The 24,552-nt window shown below is 29.6% G+C and overlaps 1 protein-coding gene across 1 annotated transcript in view; it reads right to left on the bottom strand.

Moving 5' to 3' along the window:
* Positions 1–24,552, bottom strand: part of LOC107441852 (paramyosin) — a 51,155-nt gene that overhangs the window by 21,180 nt on the left and 5,423 nt on the right. The window contains exons 2-9 of the mRNA XM_043038770.3: positions 17,628–17,684; positions 13,456–13,542; positions 11,523–11,689; positions 7,262–7,340; positions 6,229–6,474; positions 5,313–5,509; positions 3,361–3,493; positions 2,156–2,372 (exon numbers count right to left, since the gene is read on the bottom strand). Of these exons, the coding sequence (XP_042894704.1) occupies positions 2,156–2,372; positions 3,361–3,493; positions 5,313–5,509; positions 6,229–6,474; positions 7,262–7,340; positions 11,523–11,689; positions 13,456–13,542; positions 17,628–17,684 (1,183 nt within the window). The remainder of the gene's footprint in view (positions 1–2,155; positions 2,373–3,360; positions 3,494–5,312; positions 5,510–6,228; positions 6,475–7,261; positions 7,341–11,522; positions 11,690–13,455; positions 13,543–17,627; positions 17,685–24,552) is intronic.

Here is a 24,552-nt window from a genome sequence, read left to right as displayed (position 1 = left end):
AATTTTAAATTTAAGGAAAGATTTACTGTTATTGTTAAGTCAAAGATTACAGTGGAACGTAATCGTTAAATATTGATTAAAATGTACCTTCTCGAAGTTAACATTAACTTAAAAGAGACAACTCATTAATAGCAGTATTATTTAAGTTATTTTGGTATAGTAGATTAAACATCTTATTTTGCACTTATATTTAAAAATTTCGTTTAATTGGATAAAGTATGTAATCATAATTTACGATATCTAACATCATTCGATGAATTTCAGACACGATAAAAAAAAATTTTCAGTCAAAAATTTAGCAGTTTCTCCAAGTTAATCTAAATTCATAATCATTAACAATATTAGTGCAATAGATTAAACTTCCAAATTTGCATTTTAGCTAAATACTATATATTTGTTGATAAATATTATAATTTAGGCTAATTTTATATTTAATAACCGTCGTTAAACAGCCGATCTAATTTTGGGTTTACGACTACCGTTATTCATCTCCGTAACCTTGTAATTTTGAACCCAATCCAGAAGACAAGGGAACTCTTGGATCAAGTATTGGGAGAAATTTGCCCTCGTGGAGGACTTTTTGATGGAATTAAGCCGCATTTGGGTTACATGGAGAGGAAAACCGCTAAAACCTCCCACTGTTAGCCTGCCGGTAAGGGGACTCTAACCCTTGATCCGTCTACCACTGAGGGTATTTTAGTCAGCACTGGGGTTGGTGCAAGCCTGATGCAAAATTCCTATCGACTAGCCATCGCTGGGATTCGAACCCCATTCACCTCACTGGAAGGCAAACGCTCTATCCCTTGAGCCATCTTGGCTTAATTTAGGCAATTGTATTATTTTCTCGAGAAGATAAAGATTACAAAAAAAAGAAAAGAAAAGAAACTTTCTATGCAAGCTTCTATGCTATTATGTTATGAATCTGAATTTCGTTGAATTGGTAAATATATTGGACATATGGGGATACTATTAACGTACTACATCGTATTGGTGTGTTCTGTTCGTATGTTGTGTTATGTTATGTTACGTTATGTTATGAATATCGTATGTTATGTTCGCTATTTTTGTATGAGCAAGAGTTATTTTTGTATATGATATATAAAAACTCACTTCCTTCCATACATTGACTACTAAAGAGATGCACCGCAATTGGCTAACTTGCACAAGTTTTACGATACAATTTAATAAGCATGTTTCAATTCGTTTCATAAAATGGTGGCCAAAATAACTTTCAATCAAATTAATTAAACCAAGAATGTATTCAAAAAATATTTTGCCTCAACTTTTAATAATAGAAATAAAAGCTCTTCGGAAAGAGATTTACAGTTACATTGATGCAAGTTTAAAACGCAAGATTCATTTTAAAATTAAATAAAAAGTGCAATTCAAATATTTTTAATAAAAATATAAAAAATGATAGAAATTCTGCCTGTTCCTTCAACTGTAAGCAATGTGCTTTATGAAAAATAATAATATTGTTAAATACATTTTTATACTTTCCTTAAGTGTGATACAAAATTAGGTCAATAAATTAAAATGTATTCTGAATTTTTTTTGGAAAATTTTGATGATTACAGATACAAAAAGAAATTTTTGTTCCTACGCAAGACATGTTTCATCCTGTTCAATTAAATAAATATTCTTTCTTTCATTCATTATTTAGATCCTTATCTGAGTTCTAAACTGAAGATTTATTGAAAATTTCTAAATTTGTTGAGATATGATCAATTATGAAGAAAAACGCGTTCCTTTGTGTTTACATAGTTATAAAAGCCTAAATATAAAAGTAAAATGTTAGTTTTTGTTAAAAACGTAGATATGTAGATATACTGGATAAAATTTTGAGAAAATTTAACAAAAAGTTCCTTCTAGTTTTTAAGCAATGATGTCATAGTAAATGTTCGATTTAAAGTGGGTTTAAAGATTTCTTTATGTGCAATATGTATATCAACCTTAATTTTTCAATCGAATATAAGTTTGCTTCTATTCAACAAATTTTCTTCCTAAAGATTATTCTTTTAATTTGTGTTTAATGTTTCTGGATATGTTAGTTAAAATCAGGTTGATTTGAACCATAAATGTCAAAGTACGCAGGTACAAATGTGAGAAAGTTAGAATTCTGTATTATTATTTTTGTCATGCAATGTATACGTGCCAGATAATTTCTTGTTTTCTCTGAGAAGTGCATCTCTTTGGTCCTTGAGCTTGTCATAGTCATGTTGCAATTTTTGTAATTCAGCCACTTTAGCCCTGAAATCTCTTTGTGCAGCTTCCAGGAGAGCGATGAGTTCGTCCATCTTCGTTTTCAGATCATGATTCATCTTCTCAAGCTGTGCGCATTTCTTTTCCATATTTTGAGCGTGAGTTGTAGCCTATAGAAAGACAATGGATTATTGCGATTAATCACAACAGCTTAATTTTAGGTTACATTAAAAATTCGCTTTTCAAAAGGTTTTCTGTATAAGGGGAAAAGTTTCACATTTAACGTTTCTCAAAAACTGTAAATGCCTTTGGCATCGATAAAACGAATTAATGAGGTATATAGTTTACTATTTTTTGATTCGTATTGTAATTAATTAATGCTGAAACAACATTTTCCTTGCATTGAAACAACATCCATCTTCCTTGTATCAAATCAACATAATATGTCTGGGGGGGGGTAAGTATGAATATTATGCTAAACCAAATTTTCAAATTGTTCAGGAAAGTTTTTTTAGGGTCGTTTTTTAGAAATAAGTAAGATATTTCTGAGCATTGTGGTGTTATATTATATTTTTTTCAAAGCTTGTTATTTGCCTGTCTGGGGAAAATATTAAGGAACAAGCTAATATAAAAATGTCACATTTGGAGAAGGTGTGACTTATCCCTATATTGTCTCAAGCCAATGACATAGTATATTAACAGCAAGGATCGTATGTGTAACTTAAAACAGCCAATGAGTCTTTCGGTTATCGGTTGATACAAAATTGCAAGATCACAATGCTGAGAAAGCATATAGGATTTGATTTTTTTTACAACTGCCCTTTAACAAACAACACACATCAAATTTCCGGCTATCAATGTTCAGCTTCATAGCCTCCCTTGTATTTCTGAAACGAACCAAAAAGGCGTTGGAGTTCCTAAATCAAGCATTGGGACAAACTCATTTTCTTGAAGAATTGTCTTAGTTAAACAAACCCGCATTTTTACTAGATGAAAAAAAAACCCTCTCACGTTTAGCATGATGGCGAGTGGATTTTAATCCATGATCCGTGTACAATTTGGGATATCTAACATAGACACGTCTACAGGAAGATTAAATAAGGAAATAAGAAGCTAAGCTCTGGCTAACTAAATAAAAAACTTAATATAATTATTTACCTTTTCTAAGTCCATTATCAGAACTTCTACTTCACTCTGTAAGCGTGACTTGTGTTTCTCAAGAGCACTGCATTTATTCAGAAGGGCCTGGAGTTGTTCTTCGTATTCAGCAGTCTTTTGGGCAATGCGGCGTCTGAAAATTACAACAATATTACAGGTTGACAAAAAAAAATATATATTTTCTTTATAAGTTTAATATTTTAAAATAATCATCATTTTCTGTTTAATGAAAAAATTATGAGTTTGAATAACAGGTTAGAGTTTTACATTTAATAAAAACATTTATTTGTCCCGTCGACTCAATTTTTTTTGTCAATACAATCTTAAGTTCATAGTACTTTAAACAAATCGCATTTTTAAAAAAATATCTAAAAGCATAAAACCGTATGTAACTTGATGAAACATGTTAGTTTCTTCATACAATAAGAATAAAAGCTGTGATAATAAAATAAAAATATTTAATTACATTCTTAAAAGAAAAAAGTTCTGTTTAATTTACAACCTTTAACTATGATATTAGCAAGTTTTTCAAACCTTAACGAAATGTTAAGTTGAACTTTGTTTAGATTAAAATTAAATAAAAATAAGTCATTGAGAAGGAATAATTTGCAAGGGAGTATGGTATAAATTTCCAATTTATTAAGGTTTGCGGTAAAACTTGCCTAATGTTATATAATTTATGATTCTCTAATAGTGTTGACAGAGCATAGTATTTTTATTTTCTAATTATTATTCTAGGCTATTAAGACGCAATTACTTAAAAATGTTGTACATATTTATTTTTTTCAATCTGTATTATTCGTAAAAATAGTTATGTTATGTATGTTAGGCGTCTATTGCCTCAAGTTACAGTTAATTAATAATTACAGTTCGTAATATTGTTTTTAGAATTAATTAATTAATTATAATATAATTTTTCGAAACAAAAAATGAGATTCGTGTTGCTAATGTGCAAAAAAATCGCACTTAACATTAATGACTGAAATAGTATTATCCAAGCTTTAAAATCAACAGTTTATATACTTGAAACTTGAAATAATTGAAAAATCAATAAGTTAATGAAGAAGCAATTTTTTCCTATCCATTTTATGTTAATACGAATTTCTTTTTTATGAACGCAACTATATTTTTAAATTTTGCTCACTGGGCTATATTACCGAAAACCGTCTTCAAAACTATCCGTGCAAATTAAAAGCCACGTGCAATTTTTATTTTCTTGAGGTTGAGTGTAAATCATTTACAGGAATATTCAATCCTCCATTCAGTTATATGTTCTGCATCAAAAACTACATACAAGGTATGAAAATACTGCTCTACGAATCATCGGAGAACACTGGGCCATTATGATTATTCTTTAATAAGATGTTTTTGATTTTTCAAGTCAAAGTAGTCAAAGTCAAGCTCATAAATCTACACTGCCTGTTTTACCGGGGCTCTTACGGTCCTTAGAAAACTTAGAAATTAAAAAAAAAGAGATGTATCTTAACAAATTCGTAATCACCACCAAGCTTGATAATTCCAAATACATACATCTTGTTTTGAAATATGTAGGTTCAAATTTTAAATTTTAAAATGAAAGGTAATGAAAAGATATTAGTTAATTTTTTATTATAATATTGGTACTACTTTATAACGTTTATAAGAAACGTACGAAGCCTATTTTCTCGATTTATTTACATATATGTCACTAAACCAAGCTGTTTTTGGGCTGATTCTATGACCGTTTTACTTTTAAGACCACAACGTTCAGGAAAGCATTAGTGGATGTTCCTATTTCCAAGATCGATCTAGTTTTGATCGACCTTTAGACACACTCTGATGAAACGAAAATTAACATTTTGATTTACTCTCCTGCATTAATCGCAGTAACTATTCATGAAACAGAAATGTTATTATGCTGTCGAAGTAACTCTTTCTTCCAATCTTATGAAAATATCAATTGGAATCCTAACCTTAGTTCGTCGACCTCATCAGCATGAGCCTGGCATTCCGCTTCATATTTAGACTTCCAAGTTGCAGCTTCTCCGTTAGCCTTGGACAACTGTCTCTCCAAGTCCATCCTAGCTTCAGATTCCTCGTCCAGTTGTGTCTTCAGGCTTTCCACTTCGATTTCCAAAGTGTGAGAGTGCTGCTCCAAGGCAGATCTCCTCTAAAATTTCATAGTAAAGAGATAAGTAGAAAAAAAACGTTTAAAATGTTTAAAATGTTGAAAAACTGTTTATAGTAAGTTAAATGATCTTTTGAATAAAATCTTTTTTTGTAGTTTAAGATCTTAGCGTAACTATCTTTAAATACAAGTTGAAGCAAAACCAAACCTTTACCACGTCCCTGATTTTTCAGTAATGCAACACCCAAAAGAGCTGAATTTTTGGGAAATATTTGTAAAATATTTGCACTTACTGATCGAATAAGAGAGAAACTATTTATAACATATTTCTTAAGAGGGATAAGTTTTTTACCTATTTTTTTCTGGTACCAGATTCTTGCTGCGTTTAGAATGTTTTCCTTAAAATAGGTCTTTAAGAATCAAACAGTAAACTAATTACTGCAAATCAATTTATGGTAAATTGAGAAGCAATTCAAAGGATGTTGAGGCGGAAATCTTTCCACCTTAGCGCTCCTAAATCCACGATGGTCTCTTCAATTATTAAATGCTTCAGAAATCGAATATTTACAATAATTGTTTGCTTTTAACAAATCTTAAATTTTTTGGTCGAGTTTAAGTTTAAAAAGCAGTTACTTTTTTGTTTTAGAGTTTTATGACATTCTTTTTTTATTAAATACTTTATGGAAAAGCACAATGGTTGAAGAAAAGTGAAGTTGTCTTTTTGTTTTTAACTTTGTCGAATGCAAGTTTTCGAAACATACCCTTTCTTCTTCCTCGAGTCGTCGTCTCATTTCTTCCAATTGAGTGGCCAGTTGACCTTTGATGTGGTTGGCATTGTCTAACTGCATTTTGTATTCCTGAGTTTCCTTCATGAGCTCAACATTTTCTGAGCTAAGCCTGGCCCTCTGGGAGCTTACTTCTGTCACCTGCCTGTTCAATTCCTCAATGTGAATGTTCAAGTCGTGGATGGAGACTTCCAGCTTTTCAACTGTCTTTTGAGCAATTACCTGTTGCAATGATAGATAGTATGATTTATTAAACACAAGTATGAACGATTTTAGTGATTTTCAACATTGCAGCGAATATTAATTTCTAAATGATTTGTATAGTTGCTAATAATTCCACAAATCTACATCTTTAGTTCATAAATTTAAAAATTATTTTCGAGGTTAATTTTAAGTCAAAAAACATTATTTTGTTACTAAATTTAAAAAAAAAAAGAAGATAGAAAGCTGAGATATAAGCCTTTTCTGTCACAGCATACATACTGGATCACATATGTTGATGACACAAAATAGTTTATCAATATCATAGTAATAGGAGCTGAATAATTTTTATTCTATTCAGTTTTCTTCAATGTCGAATAATTATTTTTTGTTTTCTTAAATAAAATTATAATTTAAATTTTTTTAACACGTTCTTTTTTATAGCTAAACTACAACACAGCTATTAGTTATACATTTGATTTAACAAATTTTTTTATGGAATTTCTTAAATAAGAAAAGTATAAAAGATTAAGAACAACAAATGTCAAAAAGCAAACGAATACATCCATGAAATGATACTAGCAGCAATTTTGATGTCAATGGTAGAGAATCAAATTATAAAATTATAAAATTTTAGTGTCAACTTAACAAACTTAGATCAAGTAATACTGAAAAATTAAAAGAAAAGCATTCAAAATAAAATCAGTAATGTTCTCACATGTATTCCAATAAATTTTGGCTTAATTGTGTTCTTCAATGTAGAAAGAGGATTAACACGTTATTAATAATCTAACTTTAAAATACTTACTTTGTCTTTGTTAGCATTGTCCACTTGTGCCAGCAAATCGTAAACTTCAGCTTGAAATTTCTGTTTTTCTCTCTCAATCCTATTAAATAGAGCAAAAGAAAAACATGATTATTTTATTTAACAATTGAAAAAAATATCTTTATTATACATCTAAACATTTAAGTTGAAAATTAAGATTTTGTATCGATTAAAGTTGATAAAATTATATATCAAATTGAAGTTCAATAGAAAAAAAATGGAAACAAAATCAATCAAAATTGCTGAAATAAAAATCGTTCTTCCTATTTTGAATTCTGAACTCACAAAATAAAAGTGTATGGAAAATTGTTTATGTCATTTTAATGTATATTTATGTTTAGAAACGAAAATAATCAAACAAGATAGTAATGGAATAAGTCTGTTAATATATTCATCCGAACTCATAACGAAAAAAAAATCTTTGTTCAATGGGATCAAAAAACTCTTTTACTCATATATATATATATATATATATATATATATATATATATATATATATATATATATATATATATATATATATATATATATATATATATATATATATATATATATATATATATATATATATATATATATATATATATATATATATATATATATATATATATATATATATATATATATATATATATATATATTTAAAGTTTTCAAAAGGGAGGTAAATTTATGTGTTTCGTTTTAAACTAGTATAGGTATTAAATAATTGGATATATGAAAGCGATGACAAGCGTTGGTCAGTAAATCAAGTTCGATGCACAAGCGTGACGTTGCCTGCAGTGCCGTAACTTCACTCCTCGGGGCCCTGGGGCAAACATTTTTGGCGGGGGCCCTTTCAAAAACTTTCCGTACTTCATCTCTAACTGTCATTTTAGCTATTTATGTATTATGTTAGTGAATATATTTATGAAAACAAGTTATTTGTTCGCATATAAATTGGATTACAAAACATTGTAAGTTTTAAACATGACAAAATTCAAAATTTCAGCGAAATCGATTAATTCTGAGAAATTAAATTTTAAAAAAGTCGTACTTATAAAACTCGATTTCTCAGGAACTAATGCACTATTCAACCAATTTCGCTCAAATTTGTATTTTCCATGTGGAATTAGATACTTTAAAATGATACAAAAAAAAAAAAAAACTATATGCCTTACGATTCAAAAGTTTTCAGAATATTATTGTCCCAAAAGGGACTGATCGTTAAGACACGGTTCCTAGCAGATCACCGAAATCAAGCATCACTGGCTGCGGTCAGTGTGCGGATGGGTGACAACTTGGGTCAGTCCGCGTAGGGACCGAGGTTGTGCGGTATTGGTCTTCGTTAAACTGTTCTACGATAAAGGACTTCGACTGCTCGACTTCGGGTGCAGGTCATCGGGCTACCGAAGCGGGGAGCCATCCCCTCTACAAAGGATCAAACCTCAAGGGATGTTTCCCAGACCGTCGCCAATAGCCTATTGTGCAGCACTAGTGCGACGTAAATGATCAACATCAGACTATTATTAAATAAAAAATAATAAATATTTACTAAAAGTTACTTCTTGCGTGGAATTATCTTTAGATAACAGAATTTTATAATCATGTGCAAAATTCTTTCAATTCCCTTAAAAAGCTCTCGATCTGTAGTGAAATACAAAAAAAATAAAATTAACATTTGGGGGTCCAAACTTTGGATAGCTCACCCGACCCAACTATTGGGACCATATTCCCCAGATTACAGTTACCTCCTATATTACGGGGGTTAGAAAATCGAATCTGTTGAACAAAAGTTATGTTTATTCAGAGAAAGTATGTTTTTGCGCCTGATTGCGTAACTTAAAATAAAATATCGTGCACTAATTAATTTGCATATTTGGTGTCACACCCTCGAATTATTAAGATGGAGTCCTAGAACGTGAAGATCCGATCATTAAATCAAAAGTTATTCAGGGTGGTACCTTTTTGGTTCACTGTACGTAAATGTTACCAATTTACGATATCTCACTGAGGAATTATGACCAGGGGGAAAATATTCATGCTGTCTAATCCTGTCCCCCATGTCCACAGTAGCCTCCTTTTTCTCTAAATATAATGCTAATCATAAAATACCAATTTCTACTTCAATTTGGAAAATAGCTAGTAAATTGGAAAAAAAGTAGTTTCTTTTTCTAAAATTCTCAATTCTACTTTACTTTATTGTAGCGAATGTCAAATTTTCAGAAGGGGTGGCGCACATTATCTTCCATCTCAATTAAATTTCAGAGGAAAATAAAGTTTTCGATTTGGAAAATAGCTTTAAAGTCGAAAATAAGAGTTAAATATAAATTTTACTTGACTTTATTCCTGCGAATGTCTGAATTTCAAAAGGGGCGAAGTATATTCTTCGCCCCCTCACTTTAATTTAAGGGGAAAATAAAATTTTCTTTTTGGAAAATAGATTCAAATTTTTTTTTTCTTTAAAAAAAAAAATTACTAGACTTTATTATTTCAAATGTCTAAATTTCAGAAGATACAAAACACATTTTAGCCCCCTTTACTTTATCTCAGAAGAAAATGAAGTTTCCTACCCCCTTACTATAATTTAAGAGGAAAATTAAGTTTCCTATTTGGAAAATATCGTCGAAGATATGAAACAAAGCAATTTTCTTCTTCTAAAAAAATTTCCTACTTCACTTGATTTTATTCTATTAATGTTAATGTCTAAATTTCAGAAGATGAGAAGCAAATTCCCCACCCCCTTCACTTTTATTTCAGAAGAAAATAAAGTTTTCTATTTGGAAAATAGATTCAAAGATCAATTTTTTTTTAGCTACCAATTTCTATTATTTTTCACTTTGAAATTTCAAAAGTGGCGAAACACTATGTTCGCCCCCTCATTTTCCACTTTCACTTTACTTTTCCAAAAGTCAAAAAACACATTAATCGCCCATAACAAAATAAAGTTTCCTACTTGATGTATAACTTCAAAGCTGAGAAAGAATAGCTTTTTTTTCTTCTCTAAAATTACCTATTAATGGATTTCGTCTTGGCGAATAACTAAATATCAGAAGAGGCAAAGCACATAAATGTTAGTGGAATATAAAGTTTTCTTATTTCAAAAATAGCTTCAAAATTGAATTTTTTTTTTAAATTACCAATTTTACTTTATTTTTGTGAGTGTCTAAATTTCAGGAGGGGCGAAACGCATCGTTTGCCCCATCACTTAAATTTTAGAGGGGCCCTCTGCCTCCCTCTGGTTGGCACGCCACAAGCGTGTTTGTTCTTATGAGAAAGGGAAATAATTCGCGAAAAGCTGTTATACCGTTTTTTACCCTTTCCTTTATGTTATAGTAGGTACGTAATTACAAAAAAGAAAATTTTCAGCAACTCTATCTTAACACAATTTTTTTCCTACATATATATAATTAGAGTACTGTATTTTGAAAAAACATGATGTGGTCTCTTCATATGGGGGCCCCGACGGTCAAGGGGGCCGGCGTAGTTACGGCCCTGGTTGCCTGTAGGTATTCAATCAAATATTCAATCAATATCCGAAACTCATTGGTTGTGCATAAGGTGTTAACATTACAGCTTTAAGTTTGGATTTATTATCCCGCTGAATCAGTTTTCGGATCAAATTTGATTGGATACCTACAAGCGACGTCACGCATGTGCATCGAACCTGATTTGATGACCAACGCGTGTCATTGTTTGCAAATATCCAATTATTTTCAAAATGGTGCTAGGTAAAATTTATCTCTGTTTGTATCCCCAATCGAAATTTCGGTCACTTAATGACATAAAAAAATAGACAGACACAAAACTAAAATGAAGAGAATATTAAAATGAAATGAAAATTTTGAAAACCACTTTATTCAAATAGACAAAAATAGAGAGAGTTATTTTTGTCATATCTGAGATAAGGCAGGTGTTGCGTAACGCCGAAACTCTCCATGTCATTCGAAAATAAAGCGACCAATGCTTTTGGTTTTAATAAAATTATTTCTCCTTCTTATTCTACTTGAAATATGCCATTTTGATAACTTTTATTTTCTTTATCTTTTTATCAGCAACGACAATTGTATTACACGTTTTTATTTTAAATTATATCAGTAGATATTATAGAATTAAAAAATATTTTTAAAAAATGACATATAAAAGTATGCCTTTTTTTAAAAAATCTCTGTACTGCATATAAAAGTTCATAAAAAATAGCAAATGCACAAAAGTTTAATGTTTAAAGTAAAAATTTAAAATGAATCCAGTTCAAGAAGTTCCATACTTGGCTTTTGCTTTGTTGGATTGGTCCAACTGGTCTTGTAAGTCAACAATGGCTTCTTGGTGTTTTTTTCGTAAATGATGTGCTGTTTCTTCACTCTCCAGATGAACATCCTCCAACAACTTTCTCAACTTCGATAGTTCTGTGTCTCGTTTCTTGTTCATTTCGAGCTAAAGTAAAGGGATTTCGAACTTAAGAAAAAATTACTACTCCAACATTAGAATAGCATGACTCAAAAGAAAAACAAAATTTAAATAATGGTTATATTCAAGAGTAGATTTGTACACGCGAATCACAAACTTGCGATTAGTGCATAGTTGATAACTAAATGATGTTTCTTATGTTTCAATATATAATCCTGTTACAATATAACTGTAAATGTTCAACTAAATATTACAGATAGTGTTAATTTCTAATGAGTTGGTGATTGTCTTTTTTAATATTTTCTGACCAAAATGGGGACTAACTTATACGAAATTTAAACCTGAAAAAAAACTTGAAGTTACTAAAGATTATTTTTAATAAGAACATTTTAATGAAAGAGATTTCAGGGGTTGATTTTTGTTTTTGTTCAAAAGTAATAATCGGTCAAAACGGTGAATATTTGACTTTATAAAGAAATTACCGTCAACTATTTGCAGATGCGCTATATTCCTAAAATTTATTTTAAAAATTTAACAAAGAAATATTGTGAACTAAAAAAAGTTACAAAGATATTAATGTATTTTCAAACAAGAATAAAGTGTTCCAAGTATTCATCTTAATAACAATTTATTGCGTTGAAAGTAACGAAAATAATATTATGCAATGGTTAAAAACTGCAAGAAATTTAAATATTTCAGAGTTAAAATACTATCAACTGACACATTGTCACATTCTGGTTATTAAACAAATATTTAAAAATAATTTTCATTCCAAATTGCTATAAATTTAAGGGGAAAAGAATTCTGAAGCGTTTGGTTATGTATATACGGTTTAGATGTATGCTAGATTGGTTATTAAATTCACATGTTTGGTTATGTATCAGTATGCGAAATATCATACATACATAATTTGGATTTAGTGATATAAACTGTTAGAATTTTCGTTCTAAAATTAACCTAAAATAACAGACAGTAGTCTGCCCAAACGATCAATTGTAAACCTTACGGTTGGGAACTTTTCCTTACCTTTACGGTTTTGGGTTTTGGAACCATTTACATCTGGTATGGTTAAAAAACCGCGAAAAAAATTAAGTGGTTTTATAACCGTGCAACTATAATATGACTCAAACAAAAGCGTAAAAATGAAATTTAACTAGACATTGAAGTTATTTTATGTAAGGCTTTTCATTGTGCAATGAAAACTGGAATAAGGGTGTTTTGTCAAATGAACATTGGAATGTGACTTAATAAGTTTATCTGGTGGTACTATATATCATTAGTGATGACTTCTTTATATTAAGCAGCTCCGTGGTGCTGTTATCTATGCGTGAAGTAGAGTTTATGAGAGTTTAGTATTCCAATAGTCACCAACTGGGAATGCTGAAAACTTTATATGAGTTGAAGGAAAGGGAGAAATATTGTGACGTCAACGTTGGGATTTGAACCACCGTTTAGCTGGTCGTAAGAGTGGCAGATTCGCCCTCTCGGCTATCCTATGTACCCGGATGCAATAAACTAAAAGGCTTCATAAAGTGGGCCTAGTTAAGGCGGATAAAATTTCTGTTGCTTTATAGTATTGAGGGAAAACAGTCAATAAACGATTTTTTTTTTACATCTAACAGTTTGAATACCATCTTTTTCTTATGGTTATTTTACTGCTTTGGTTGAATGTGGTAAAGTAACAAATAAATAAATATAAAAAAATTAATTTTTCGAGAAATTTCTAACAGTATATGTTCTACTTTGCTGATGAATTGAAAAATACATCCAAAGAGAACATAATTATTTTATACCTGATTGTCGCTACTCCCTTCGGCCTCTTCAAGTCGTTCAGAAATCTGCATTAGATGGACTGTAAGGTCGGATTTTTCTCTTTCAATCTGAAAACGAACAATAGAATCACATAGAGAATAAAATATATAACTAATAATGAGGCTACTTATCTTTGATAAGTTGCATTCAATAAGCTAAATATATGATTTTTCATTGGTTATAATATTTTGTTTCGATGTAGTCCGTAATATGTTGCGTAGATTATTCTACTTTTATCTAGCTTAGTCTTCTTTCATTTTAGCATTTTTAGAGAAATGCAATATTTGTTGTTGTAGTTAAAATTACAGTTAAAAGTTTAAAATTAAAAGTTTATGGTTAAAAGTTTACAGTTATAGTTTTCAAAAGGGTGGTAAATTTATATGCTTCGTTTTAAACTAGTAAAGTTGCTATTAAATAGAACAAAATTGTTCTTTTCAACTACGTTTTTAATCTTGTCCTAGAAGAGTGTCTTTTTTTCACCCATATAAATGATAATAAATTAATCATTATGTTGCTATAGATTGTCACTTTTAATCGCTTAAAGCAATTCAAGGATCATTTTTAAAGGATGCTACTCTTTGATGGGCAAATTCAACACCAACTATTTCTTTTACTCACGCGAAAGAGAGGAGAATATATAATTTAAAATGGTGCAGAATTGCAAAAATATTTTTATTTTATTTTCTAGTCTGTCGATTTCTAAATTCGATGCTTGAAGTATTTCTAAATTCCTTCTAAATTCGAAGCCACTCAACGATAAATAAATAAAATAAAATTATTTTAAAAAAACAGACTCGATTTCAGATCGTATTTGTTGGCTATAATCTCTGAACTGTGCTTTTGACACAGTGTTATATGGCATGTATTATCAAGTGAGACAAAATCCCTTAGCATTTTACAATAAATTTTAAATAAGTTATTTCCCTCAACCAACTTACTGTTACTCCAACAAAAGACCTTGGGCCGTAATAAAAAGAGAAATAAAGATAACATATTAAAATTTACATAATGCCCAAGCCTTGGGAAGCAATATTCCAATCCAGCTACTTTTAACGATTCGCATTTCTGTTTGGGATAATTTTAAACAAATAAATAAATAAAACAAGATTTTTGGTTATTTTTTCAGTTTAGGTAACACATTTTAAAAGAAACAAAAGCTTAAATTATAATTGCGACCAACTACAGTCAGGAGAAAAATCACCAAAAAGAAGGCGAGTTGTTAAAGGTCGTTGGATTGTAAACTAGCCTACGTGAAAAATCTTCGCTCTTGACGCATTCCTCAAGACTAAACGATGTGTACTGTAATTACCAAATTAAGAGTTACCTTTTTGCATGGACACTTACACCACATTTATGTTATTTTTCCCCCCACTACACCCTCTATTCTACAAGAAACGGTATGGATTTAATGATATCTTCCTCTCATCTTCAAGACGAAGCGTTTTTCTGTTGTTGATTGCTTAAATATTTTTGAACTCTACTGAAACGATCGGGAGTTACGGTCTTTGAACTCTCCCCCTAAGAAAGATTAAAAAAAAGCATATTTTTGTGAAAAAAAATTTTATGAAATTTATTTTCCTTGTACGTCAATAGTTAGAGAGGTTCTTAAAAGCTTATAATTTGATTTATTTCCTCTTTAATCACTCATGTGTCTGAAGAGAGGTGAAATCATTTTTAAGAGGAATGCTTAAAGAAGTGAGTAATCTTGATCAACTTCATTTTTTTTAAACTTCCTGAAATGTTTCCTTTTACAAAATAGGTTCACAACATTTTGGAAAAGCTCCCAATTTTGCTTTTATTGGCTCGAACGGGGAAAAAAAAGAAAAATAAACATGTCAAAAAATCACTTCCAGTTCCTAACGTTGCTTCTAATTTTGGTCATATGACCTGGCTCTATGAGGGTGGAGATCAGATATTTCAAGGCATTTTGTGTTCCCTACCTCCCCCAACACCGATGTTTCAGACTTGTTGATGACATCTCATCCCAGAATACATTCTCCGAGGATAAGAATTTTGGCACACAACTGTAATATCATTAGAGCAAAAAGAAATTGTCTGTCTTCTTCTTGAAGCATGAAGGAGCATCATTTTGACGCTTGGATTTCCAATTCTGCTACATTATCAGGACTTGGCAGAGATTTTAGTATTCATCAAATAAAGCAGCTGGGGATGGCGACTTTTTGTGCTCCTGATGAAGCTCCGCTTATTTCGTATTAAAAGCTTACTGTCACCTAACTTCGGTGTAAAATTTCATATTCAGATATATTTGCTGCTTTGTTCCCTGTGATCTCTTTCAAATTCAAATAATTTTTGTTTAGTTACATTGTTTAACGTTTAAGATATTTAACTAATTCATGGCTCAGAGCATTGAAAAATCCTACATTCTTTCTACAAGAAAAACGTTAAGAATGTAAGACGAATCATATCTTTTATCTTATGAAATAACTTTTTTTAATGCCAATAAATGCGCTGTGGTAAACTTGTAACAGTTATTCATAACTATTTAGCTAAATTGCGCCCATTTTTAGACAGCGCCCTCTATGCTGATTATGAAAATGATGCAAAATGCCATCGAGGGGCGGAAACTTTTTAGTTTCTTTTACTATGGACTCACGTGAATATTATTCCGATCCGAATAATCAGAACCAAATTTTACAAGCTTCTTATTCTTATTTTCGATTTTACAATAATGTACTAACAGATTTATTGTTCCATTTTCATGTCTTTGACATTTTTCGCGATCGTAATTTTTTTATATCGCATTTCATAAAAATATATAGTCCAGAGCTTTGCCGAAATTTCAGATTTTTAAACAGAACGTATTATATCAATATAAGTAAAGTGAAAATATTATAATGTCAAAATCGGAGCAATTCATGAAGACAAGCTTCAAATTCGCATTCAATTCTGAGAATTATAAATTGTGAAATATTTACATTTCTTTTTTAGCCTTTCTCGTCAAAATCATTAATTGTCTGAACTATATATTCAGACAAAAACGATATTTTAAAACTGTGTCAAGGTCATTTATTTAAGTTCCATTATATATTCTATTATAATAATAATTGATACACGCAGTCTAATATTCGAAAAAAAGCTGTTTATTTATTACTTAAACACCTAAAGGGATATCAAAAGTGAAGTCAAAAAGACAAATAAAGTTGCTATCCTCTTTAACTTTAAATTTTTTTTCTTAACAAATTTTAAGAAAAAGAATTTGCTTTGTAGGAAAGTGATTTGAGCTCTTTAAAATTATTTTTTAATCTTTATACATTAATATTATGTTATGAGTCTTTGCAAATATGCATCAACTATATTTCATTAACTAATCGTAAGATTTATATTATTTATTTATGCATTGTAACTCAAATTTAACTCAGAGCATCCACTACTTCCTGGAACATATAAAAAAGCCTTGCACCTTCGAATGGATGGAAAATGAGGGAGCACAGACACCCTTGCTAAAGAAGTCCGAAACTTAGATCAGACCCCAAGCATCACCTCTGAAGACGCAAATGCCAGTAGATAAAAATTTTAAAACATTTTCGGTCTTCTGGCAATACAAAAACAATAGTATAAACAATAAAAGAATTTAAAGTAAAAATGAAAAATTAATAGAATAAAAAAAAATAACTACAACTTTAAAAATTTTAAAAATTTAAGATTTATGCCTTTTTAAAAAGTTGTGGAATTTTACAGTAACTTAAAGTCAATAAATTTAATGTATTCGAAGTATATTAAATAGATTCATTAAATTGAATCAATGAAAAATAAAATTAATATTTTTTTCTTCCTTTGTTGCCTACGTATACCTTTTAATAAAAATACAGCTGTCATTCCTGATTTAAAATTAGTGTTATGGAGAATTAGATTATTTTTTGCCATTTCTATTACTGCAAAAAATAAAAATCATTAGATTTTTCGAAATAATTTCTACCGATTATTGTATATTACTTCCAATAGATTTATATGTTCTATAAAAAAAATCATCACACTTTTCTTGAATAAACAACTTGTATGCAAAGCATTAATGACATAACATGAATGCATTTCCTAAATGCATTTTGTACATTATTGCAAGTTCTTAAATTTAAAGAATTACATTTAACAGCTTTTTTGCAAACTGTAAAGAAAAATATAATTTTGTACGAACCCTTTGTCTAAATTCTCTTTCAGATTCCAAATCTTCTTGAAGAAGTCGAATTTTATCCTGTAAAAAAAAAAAAAATTTAAATGAGATGAATAAAAGGAAAAAATTATCATTAATATAAATTTGTGCACTTACATTTTTCATAAAACAATGTTCGACCGTAGTGTAAAAAGATTTTTGAAGGGCAAATAGAAACTGTTCAGTGAAATAAATATTTAATTACACAAGACATTTCAAAATGAAATTTTTATTCTACAGTTCAGATAGAAAAAAACTCTGAGTTTTCATATGTTACATAACATTAATTTTACATTTTAAATTGAACTTTTTTACAGTAATTTATTTATATAATCATTAAATTTATGTGATCATTGATCATACAACTTTATCCATATCACTTTTGCAGTACATTGGGAAAATCAGTATTTATTTTTTTGTAAATTTATTTTTTATTCATCTTATTCTGTATAAAAAGTAATCTCATTCTGTATTTATATTTAAGTGGTAAAATAGCTGAAGTATTAAAATTTATTTGTTGATCCTGGCAATGTTTGAAATAAAAATAAGGCTTATTGTTGATTAAATCTGTATGAACAGAAAGTAAATTTCAAAATAAAGTATAGTTTTTTTTTAATACTAATTTTAGATTGATTTAGATACTAATTTTAGATAAAATTTAGATGGGTATTTTCTTAGATCTTACATTTGTATTTAGTACGTATGTTTAATTTTTTTTACTAATGTTGCGAACAGTGATTAATATTTGCCCTTTTCGTTGCCTTTGCAACAATATACAGTTCCGAAGGGCTAATTATCACTCAAATTGTATTTAATTTTATTATCCCTACAGGGGAAATTATCCCACATATAAGAAAAAATTCCAATAAAATTATCGTACTGTATGATAATGACATTTCTGGGTGGAAAAAAAAACATAAGTACAACTCAGACTAATAAAAGCAAAATATTCGGTATTTACATAATTCATTTGATATTTTTTTCGGTTCACACGGTAGTGTTTTATCGGAAATCCTGGTTCTCGATTTTTTTTTTTTTTTAAATGGCGGGCACTTGGGGGTTGTCCCATTGGCCACAGAAATGCCAGAACTGCTACTCTCTTCTCGTTACCCAGTGGGCACCTGTGGCGAAGCCACGGCGGTGGAGCAGCGTCGCTCACGTCACACACCCACAAACCCGTTTATAGGGCTGGCCACATTCACACAATCACACACAAAGGAGAACATCCATGCCCTGAGCAGGATTCGAACCCGCGACCAGCGGCTCCGCAGTCAGGCGCGCTAACCACTCGGCCACCAGGTCGGATCTCGAAAAATTACAGTTCTTAATATCACCCATTAAGTAAAAAATACAAAACTAAGAAGTAAATTTAATCGAATAAGTGTTTTTATGTTATGCTCTAAGATATTATAATAAAATTACTAAATTTTACTGCATTTACGAAATTTCATCACATATTAGTATAAAACTATAGTTTATTGTTAATTTTTTCAAAATCATTACCAAAGCGCTTCAGTAAAATTTACCGAGCTCGTTTGGTGTTTCCATAGAACCAGAAACACGTTAAATTTTACCATATTCTGGCAGTTTCGACCGCACTTTTTTTCTCAGAGCTGTCAATCGACTTTTATTCTCAAACTTTATTTTCTTTAATTTTATTTATTTATAAATTTTTTTTAGTACAAGGTTGTGGCCTTTTTCCCGTGACGTTGCATGTTTTAGTGCATAAATTGGTGCATCTTTTCAGTCCTACTTCATCTTTGACTATCCATTTTATACAAGAAACTAATTACTTAAATGAAATGCAGCAAAAATTAAGAGTTACTCAGAGCCGGTGAAAGAGTCAAAAATTTAAAAAAAATTAGTTCTGTCGGACATAGTGGTACTAAATTGTACAGTACAGTGGTATTGAATTTCTTCCTACTCTACCATGGTCTAAAATGACTCCAAATGCTATTTATATTTGTTATTATAAAAATAAGCTTACATTAAAAAAAACGTGAATATTTAACTTCATGCTTACGGCTAGTACAACAACTGTTGGCAAACTAAATACCGTATGCAAAAGGTTAAAAATTATAAAAAATAAATTTTTTCTTTCAAAATATTATAATAATTTAAAACATCATGTAAAATCACCAATTTTTAGGAAAATACTTGTTCCTTCTTTTTGCGCTTAATCTTTTATTATAATCTATGGCCCAGTTAGTGCTTGATAGTCCAATAGTACTTTAGTTCAGCTCTAAGAAGAAAAGTATGGCCAAAACTACTAAATATGGTAGAATTTACCCCAATTACCCCAATTTATCCCAAGAAACTGTAGCGGTAAGATATACAGTTGAACCTCTATTTAACGAAGTTGCTAAATCTCGATAATAATTTCGTTATATGAAAAATTCGTTAAATAGAAAATTACCTTTTGAAATATTTAAACAACACAAAACAAGTTTTAAATTCATAAACACTAGGCATAATTAAAATAGCAATTGATACACCTTTATCTTGTAAATTGGTATCTACTATTTATTTTATAAATCTTAACCATAAAAGAAAAATATGCATAGAAAGCAAGAATACAGCAAAACATTAACCAGTGTTACACTATCATGCGACATACATTTTAAACTAAAAGAAGCTAAATTTATGTATAGTTGCATTTTTTATAAAAGTAATTTTAAAAATACATTACCACATGAGCACTTAAGTTTAATGCGACTGATAAAATCCGTTAATTTTATCTGAGTTTTTCGTTTGAAATGCAAACAAAAAGGGAAAGCGATTTTACTGCTTTCTCTAAACGTTAAGTGGCTGCGAATATCAATTCAATTTTATTTCACTCATGAAATGTGTTAACAAGTTTGAAATGTTCTGAAATATTTTAAGAAATAGGGAAAATGAATCTAAAAGAGATGTTCGTTGAATAGAAAATTCACTTCGCTATTTGGAAGTTATTTTTACGAAGAAATTTCCAAATTGTTCTTAATTCTTCGGAAAAAAAATCGCAAAATAAGGAAATTCTCAAAAAGGAAGTTCGTTAAATAGAAGTCCGACTGCACTTGATAAAAAAAATCTTTATTTGCTTCTTTCCATCTTAATAATTTTTGAAGCAAATAAAATAAAGTTTTTACATTTACAATCGAAACCTATTCGATTGGTGAAAAATTCTTCTTACAACGGTCAGAAGAGGATTTTAAACTTAAATTGCCAACTGGAACAGAGCTCCATATTAAATTTGCGCACTTGCATACTTGTTCCTTCTTTTTGCGCTTAATCTTTTATTATAATCTATAGCCCAGTTAGTGCTTGATAGTCCAATAGTACTTTAGTTCAGCTCTAAGAAGAAAAGTATGGCCAAAACTACTAAATATGGTAGAATTTACCGTGTTTCTGGCATTAGTGGAGCACCAAAAAATTCGGTAGTTTTTTTTTTTTTTGCCAAAGCGCTTTGATAGTGACTTCGATAAAAATTAACAATAAAACATAGCTTTATTATCATGCTGATGAGGTAACATTTGGTAGTTTTACTTAAGGCGTTGGTAATTTTACCTAAAGATTTAGTAATTTTACTTAAGGCGTTGGTAATTTTACCTAAAGATTTAGTAATTTTACCTGAAGATTTAGTAATTTTACCTGAAGATTTAGTAATTTTACCAAAAGTGTTGTTAATTTTAACAGTACTAGTATAGTTTAAGATAGCACAAAAATGTTCAGTTTAATAACTTATATTTTATTTAGTAAACATTTGTTAAGTTGTTGTTTTTTCATCAGTTAGTTGTTTTTTCTTTCTATGTAAGTTCTGAGCTAACATCTACCAGCTCTTACAACTATAAAAATTACGTATTTGCAAATATACAAATGACTGTACGAAGCTAAGCTTAATCAGTAATATAAATGTTACGCATCAGACTCATCATTTATATTCATGCACAAAAAAGAGCAAAAGCTAAATAATGATTCGCAGATTAATACTGCTCGATATTTCGTTACGGGTTGAACAATTATATCCCTCAAATTCGCTGTAACTTTAAAACGGTGTCAAATTGAACTATATATGATAGTACTGCGTAAACTTGATGACACTTGACAACTTGAATTAAATTATGGTTTAAATTAACACTCAATTAATGCTGCAGCATTTTTGCTCGTTATTATGACGTAATGTTGAACCTATTTTTCAGAGAGTGAGGTAATTGTGATAAGTAAAAGAAAAACACAAACAACACTTTTTTTTCGCATTATTTGCTTCAAGGAAAAGAGGGTTGCTCATTCTAGAGCAATATTCATTTTTCTTCCAAGTTCCGGTAATAAAGCAAAAATTTTCCTCTTTCTGAGCCGAAATTGGAAACAGGAGGATGAAATACGTCCACGTAGAATGAGCTGAAGAACATGCCTGTATATGTGGGTAACTGTTGTACCCTCTCGTTTACTTTCCAATTTTAAACATCCAATAAGCTTCATGGTTGACGTTGGCAAAATAAATTCTTTCCCTACATTTTTCCTTCTTTCAAAACATTTCTCCATTTTTCTTCATCGGTTTAGAACAAATGTTCCGTGACACAGCTATTTATTTTATTTGGAATGTTATTAAAATCAACTATGAGATGCGCGAAAATTATCAAAAATATTCAAAATCTCTTAAAAAGTTTTGCGAAGTAATGATTTCTCTGAAAAATATAGTTTCTTTAAGTTAAAAAAAGATTCGAAGTAGGGTGGTATGTTTTTTTCTTACGAATGCGGTGTTCTCAGTTTTTATCATTATACTTTCATAACATCATAGGAAAAAATATTCAGTAATGCCATAATAACAAGTGCCATATTCAACAGTGTAATTCCTTTCTTTCCCTTTTCTTTTTTTCAAAACATTTTCCTCTTTTTTATTATTTTGCAGCAAATTGTTGCGTAAACTCAAATACAGAATGTATATCAATTTATTTTTTCTTAGAATGCTCTCAGCGAACAATAATATATACGAAAATTGTCTGAAATATTTAAAAACATTTTAAATATTTTAGGAAGTTTTGCTCGTTTTTAAGGAAAGTTGTTTTAAGAGAGAACAACACATTAAAATTTTCAAAAAATGAGAAAAAAGTTTATCATGAAAGCTTATTCGATAGTTTAGATTATTGTATCTAAATAGTGAATTGATTTTCGTAAAAAATGTAAAAGTTACAGCATAATATGTCGAGCGCAGCGCGAGATTTAGGATACGCTGTGACATGTTAGATCATGTGAACTTGTGCTCTCAGTTGATTAAGTGGATTTGCTCACTCCTATCAAAATATTCTAATGAAATATTATTATTTTAACCATTTTACTGAAATAATTTGTTTAAATTATGTAAGAAAAATAATTGATAGTATCTTGAATATAAACAGTTGAAATTGCAACGTATTTAGCTGTAATAATTTTTAATGATGGTTAAACACGATAATTTTCAGTTATGAACAATTAAAAGTAAATGTAGGGCAAGCAGTCAAAGAATATGCTCAAAATAAAGATGATCGCTGAATTTCGGCTGCTACTCTAAAAACATATGAGGGGTCACATGAGGGTAGATCAATAAGAAAAAAGCTTGCGATTGCTTAAAATGATAGAGTAGCTTATGGATTTGGTATTGATGCATTATAGTTAGTTGCAATTTTTTTTAGTTATATGGATAATTGATCACAAAACTTTAAATGCAATTTACTCAAAACTATATTTCTCTTACTTGCTGTGGCTAGTTTGTACAATTTTCAACCAATTTACTTCAAATTTTGACACAATATTCACAAAAAATATTGTTTTCATTACATCGAACGATTTTTTAAAAAAATTAAGTTGGCTTGTTTTCAGATGGCCATAAACATATAACTTATTTTATGTCAGTTTTAAAAAAAAAATTCATAACGTCGCCATTTTGTGAAGAAAAAATATTTCTAAAACATCCTATGTGCAACGAAAACTTTATTCATGTAGCGTAAAAAAATCATAAAAGAATTAAATTTGAATGATTTTTGTTCAACTTATAAGTACAGCCAGTTATGGATAATTTAAAAAATAAGTTACAAACATTGCATTACATAAGCGCTGATTTTTTAAATTTTTGTATTTGTAACATGATAAAATAAAGGTTAAAATATATACAATAAGTCAAATAAATATGCATTAAGTTAATCAATATTGTTTTCAAAATTCACTAAAAATATCCTTCTTTTTCACAGGCTTCTATTGTGTTGTCCTCCCTTAATGGCTTCTCTGAGAATGTAAACTGTTTAGGCTTGAACCAAGAATACATTACTGAGAAGGGAAGAAATATTCTATTTCTTATTTTGGGGGTGTCCTCAATTTTTCTTATTATGCAAGTTAGCAATCAAAACTGAACAGGAGAAAATACTTAACAGCTTCTAAAAGAAATGTTTCAGACAGATAGTTTTTTTTTCTTCAGAATTATCTATGTCTCTATAAATAGGCAAAATTCGTTTTTGCGCGTAACTGTCGAGAGTAACTGTGAAGCCTCCTTAATTTTGTGTTCGTATTAGTCAATTAGTATTCTTATTACGAGGATTAGGAAAGACCCAAATTAAAGTTTTATTTCCGTTATAACTGTAACTTTCAGCGAAAACACGTTCTTAGTGCATAGATTAAAAACTTAATAATACATAAAATTGACTACGAGATGTGGAATAATGCGAATAAGCGAATTAGTCGATAATTTGAAATGTATAATTTAATAATTTAATCAAATTTTCTAACTAATGAGTTTAGAAAGACCAACAAATCAGCGAATTTTTGAAGGCGAAAATTAGTGAATGAATGAATAAACGAATGAGAATCATGACAAATCAAAGAAAAAAGGAATAGAACTTCAACCAATTAAGGATCGAATCAAATACTCAGAAAATCAATGAATAAGTGAATCATTGTGTCA

Source organism: Parasteatoda tepidariorum, chromosome 3 (genome assembly GCF_982258835.1).
Source record: "Parasteatoda tepidariorum strain Cologne lab strain chromosome 3, Ptep-v5.0, whole genome shotgun sequence".
NCBI lineage: Eukaryota > Metazoa > Arthropoda > Arachnida > Araneae > Theridiidae > Parasteatoda > Parasteatoda tepidariorum.
The sequence above is the reverse complement of the archived record's forward strand: the minus strand, read 5'-3'. Positions and strand labels throughout refer to the sequence as shown.